The sequence below is a fragment of the Plasmodium cynomolgi genome, chromosome 12 (assembly GCF_000321355.1).
Source record: "Plasmodium cynomolgi strain B DNA, chromosome 12, whole genome shotgun sequence".
NCBI classification, from domain to species: Eukaryota; Apicomplexa; class Aconoidasida; order Haemosporida; family Plasmodiidae; genus Plasmodium; species Plasmodium cynomolgi.
In genome coordinates this window covers 1,570,163-1,574,731 of record NC_020405.1, presented here as the reverse complement: position 1 = coordinate 1,574,731, position 4,569 = coordinate 1,570,163, and the positions used below count along the sequence as shown (strand labels likewise).

General features: G+C 41.0%; 2 protein-coding genes across 2 annotated transcripts; both read left to right on the top strand.

Annotated features, from left to right (window-relative positions):
• On the top strand, positions 1–672 carry PCYB_124680 (hypothetical protein; the record flags this gene model as incomplete). The annotated part of the gene is made up of 1 exon (XM_004223801.1): positions 1–672. A coding segment is annotated over one exon (672 nt), but the record flags the coding sequence as incomplete, so codon positions are not given.
• A 998-nt stretch (positions 673–1,670) lies between these two features.
• Positions 1,671–2,913, top strand: PCYB_124670 (leucine-rich repeat protein; the record flags this gene model as incomplete). The annotated part of the gene is made up of 3 exons (XM_004223800.1): positions 1,671–1,751; positions 2,001–2,548; positions 2,790–2,913. 3 exons carry the CDS (start codon positions 1,671–1,673, stop codon positions 2,911–2,913), a joined length of 753 nt encoding a protein of 250 aa, XP_004223848.1.
• Between the last annotated feature and the right edge of the window lie 1,656 nt (positions 2,914–4,569).

The following is a 4,569-nucleotide window of genomic DNA, read 5'->3' as shown; positions in this document are numbered from 1 at the left end:
TGGAAAAAAAAAAAAAAACATAACAGCCAAGATGAGGAGGATGAGGAAGAAAGGAAATTAAATAAATTAAAAGCATCCCAGAACTTAAAATTACTACAATATGTGAGGTTAAAAAAGAAGGGAATAAATGCGGACAACTTAAGTAATGATAACATAACCACACAGGATGAAGAAAATGAAAATAAATTGCACGAAAAACATTTCACCAAAAATGTTACGGAGAAGGAAATCGAAGAGGCACACATAGAAAATTTTATTCGAAAAAATATGGATCAGTTTTACCAAGAAGCTAAGCGGAGCAACTGCAAAAGTGGCGCCGACGACGCTGTCAGCGTTGGTACCAACGATGGTGATTACGATGGTGATAACAATGGTGATAACAATGGTGATAACAATGGTGATAACAATGGTGATTACGATGGCGATTACAATGGCGATTACAATGGCGATTACAGTGGCGATGCCCACGCAGGTCATGACCCCGTGAAGGATCTGTACAAACTGTCGGATCACCTAAAAGTTAAAAGCTCGGTTGTCAGTAACCAGGAGAAGCTAAACTGCATCACAGGCATAACGGAGATCCCCTTGCCCATCGAGGTGAAACTCAAAAATATTGAAGAGACGGAAAAAATCAAGAGGAAGCTCCTGAAGAAGGCCAAGCTTGTAAATTGAAGAGTCGAGGAGGCCAAACGAAGGAGCCGAGGGAGCCAAGTGAAGGAGCCGAGGGAGCCAAATGAAGGATCCAAGGGAACCAAATGAAGGAGCTAATTTAGTAAATATTTGAAGTGTGTGTAGAGCTGCATCATCCCCTGGGGTGGCAAACGCGGCGTGGTCCCACTTGGAGGACCTCACTCACACGTGCCCCTGCGAGGAGTTCTCCATCCCCCCCTCATTTATTCGTTATCAAAATCCTGATGCGATTTTTTTTTTTTTGTTGTTCATAATGATTTGAAGCGGGTGAAAAGAGACAGTACCGTAGCCACTTTTTAAGTTTAATACGAGAAGTGGGAACAAGCGTTTTCTTCACTCTCTTTCATTTTTTCCCTCCATTGGATTATTGTTATTATTATTGTTATTATTATTTTATTTTATTTTATTTTTTTTTTACCCTGTTAGCGATCCCCTCCGTCGCTTCAAAAAAGGGGAAAAATATTTTTAATTAAATTTTTTGTGTCTTTATTTGCCTCAAATGCGCGTCTGTGAGAATGTTTCGTTTTCCACGCAATGTTCGTAATAATTTTTTTTTTTTTTTTTTTTTTTGTGCTTCTCCGCGTTGCGAAGGAATGACACCCCAACCGCATATCATTTCCAAGGCGTGCATTCTCGCCTTTCTCCATTCCCCTTGTCGTTTTTACCCCTTTTTACTTCCTGCTCAGCGAAACATAAAGCGGAGAGGTTGACCCCGAGCGTGTGCATTTCGAAGCACGTCTCTTTGCAGATCGTTATGCACTCCACGTGAACATGACGTTAATTATTCTTCCCCCATAAGTGAACCATTTTATTTTTATTTGGTGAAACGGAAGAATTTAGAGCAGTTCCCTGTGTAGGAGGGGGCCCATCGGAGCATCGACATTCGGCCTAGTGCAAGCGTGTGGGGGGTGGACTTACAAACCGACACTCACCACTGCTCATCACTTCTCACCACTGATCGCCTCTCCCCGCTGGACAAAATGGATAGCTTGAATTCGCTGGGGTCGATTTACCAGGAGTACGGAAGTGCGCTCAGGTATTATGAGGCGAATGATTCTTTGGTAAGGTAAAAAAGTGAGCGCGGGGAAAGAACAAAAAAGGTGCCATCCGAGTAGGGTGCAGTGGTGCAGTGGTGCAACGATGCGGCGGTGTCACCCTCTCGGACGCCACGCCTAACGGGTGAACAGCCCCCACGAGGGGCAACACTTCAGTTGATGCTTTGCACTACCCCTGTTCACTACCCCTGTTCACTATCCCTGTTCACTTCGCCTGTTCACTCCCCCTGTTTACATGATGAACCCTCCCCCCAGAGCGGAGAGTCCAATGAAGAATCGGACAGCTCGGAAAAAAGGAAAAGCCTCAACGAAAACGTGAACAATGAAGAGAGCCAAAGAGTGGAAAAATACATCAGCCTTGAAAAAACAGCCAAAATCTGGGCAGGCACAAACGAAATTATTCACTACAAAAAAAAAGATGTACACGAACTGAACAAAATGATTTACAAGCATAATAATAAAGAAATAAATTTTTCTACAAACAAAAAAATTTTAAACATAAATAATAACAAATTGGAAAGCACAGAGTTGTTAAAGGACCTCCTACATTACATCTACCAACAGAAGGGCATGCAAATGTTAGGCGACCTCTACTCCGGAATTATTTGTCTAGACATATCATTCAATGACCTGGTCGAAGTGGGAGAGCATTTGCTTTGCCTAAGTAACCTAAAAGTGTTGTACTTGCATTCAAATAAGATAGAGAGTATAAACGAAATTCAGAAGGTGGCTTCTCTGTCCAAATTAAAAAAACTCACTGTGGAGAATAACCCCGTTATGGATGTCTACGGAAAGTTCTATCGGTAAAAAATGGGCGCATGCGAAGGGCGTCTTCGGCGTTCACGCGTTTCTTCATGCAGTTTCATCACGCGGTTCCATCACGCGGTTTCATCACGCAGTTTCATCACCCAGTTCCATCACGCACTTCCATCACGCAGTTTCATCACCCAGTCTCATCACCCAGTCTCATCACGCACTTCCTCCGCTTAGCTTCATTTTTTTATATGGCAGTGGTTGTGATGTCCCCCCCTTTCCATTTTGCAGCCCTTTCGTTATTCACTACCTGCCCCAAATAAAGTCCCTGGATTTTTATGACATCACAAAAGTTGAGAGGAACAAATCGGAGATCGCGTTTAACACGCACAAGTATAAGTTCAACTTGGCGTGAAGTTGGCCAGAGAGGCGCACAGCAGTGGCGCTTTTTTTTTTTTTTTGTAAACCTTGCCGCGTTACAGCGATACAGCGATACAGCGATGCCGCGTTACAGCGCTACTGTGTGACCATGTCGCCATTTCACCCACAACCGTTTTATCGACTTTGTGACCTCCCGAGCGCACTTCCTCTTATCCTTTTAACCCCCCCCCAAAAAAAAGAAACCACTTGGGGTAAGTACACAAACGTAAGTCACCACCCAGCTATCTTTTTTTTTGTGTACCTCGGTAATGATTCTCCTTATTCACATTTTTGCTAAAATATGGTGCAGATATCATACTTCTTTCAATTTTAAAAACGAACCAGATGAAAATATCACATGCATGGAGGAGCGAAAAGGACTCCTGCTTTTTTCCCATTTTTTTTAATAATTCCACTTGGGGAGGGCAACCAAAAAAGTGGCCTACACAGAAAAATTGTATCCTTTTTTAAGGCCACAAAAATTAAGTGCCAAATTTTATTTGCCTCAATTGTGCATGCTGTGTCACGTCAGCATGTGTGAAGTGAAAATTGGCTTTTCTTTAAAAAGAAATAAACGCACAAAGTTGTCTACTATTTGATCTTCTGTTGCGCTTATTAAGGCGACATAAAAACAGAACAGGTGAACATCTGAATGGATTACTTCAGAATTGTTCGTTCTCCCCAATATGTGTGTAAAAGCGGGCGAAGGGAAGGAGTACTTTACACGCGCAAGCAAGTGAGTGCCTCCTTTTTTTTCGTGACAAAAAATATTTGCGATAATGCCAAAATTAAAAAAAGCAACGCCGTATTTTTGGCACAAAAAAAATGCGACAATTTGTTTGTTTATTTGTCCTTTTTGTTTTTGATCTTTTTATGACCTGTTCATATTTTTTTTCATTATTTCGCCCGTCGCTTCCAAAACTTATCACATAGTTGGACGAACTGTTGTTTTTTGCTTCCCCAGGCAGCATTTGTAATAAGTGCTGCACACATATGAAAGAACAAGTGTCAACTTATTAGACCACGTAAAGTAGACACATAAAAACATTAAGAAGGATACAAATGAAAAGAGAGAGTTTTTTTCGTTACATGAGGGATATATTTCATTTTTCTTTCATGTGTGAAAAATTAAAAAAAAAAGGCGATTTTTGTTGAGCTCCAATTTGGAGTAAACCAACTGTTTGTTTTTCTCACCTTCTATTTGAGTCGCATAACTGGAATTACTCGAGAACATATGAGAGGGGGCAGAAAAGCGCATGTAGAATTAATCATACAGCAATGTGTTGTAAGTGTTAATAAATATTTGCATCCACGATATGTGTGTACATATGCATGCCCCCCCTTGTTACGCCTTTTCCATGCTCAAACGTTTATATACACAGTCGAGTGGCATTTTAAGTAAAGTGCGGTGTGTGCTAGTTGCATGGCCATGATCTTATAAAGGTGTACACCATAGGCATATACATGCAGGTTTTATCATCGCTTTTTTATGGGCATATGTAATACCGAACATACACTCTCCTCGCTCAGGTGTGAAGAGTGCAAAATGTTGCTTTTTATTTTTCAATTTTGCTTTATTTCAACAGGAGCGCAAAAATTCGCATAATTGGTAAGTACAAAATGTGTTTTATTTTAGCTACATATATGAATG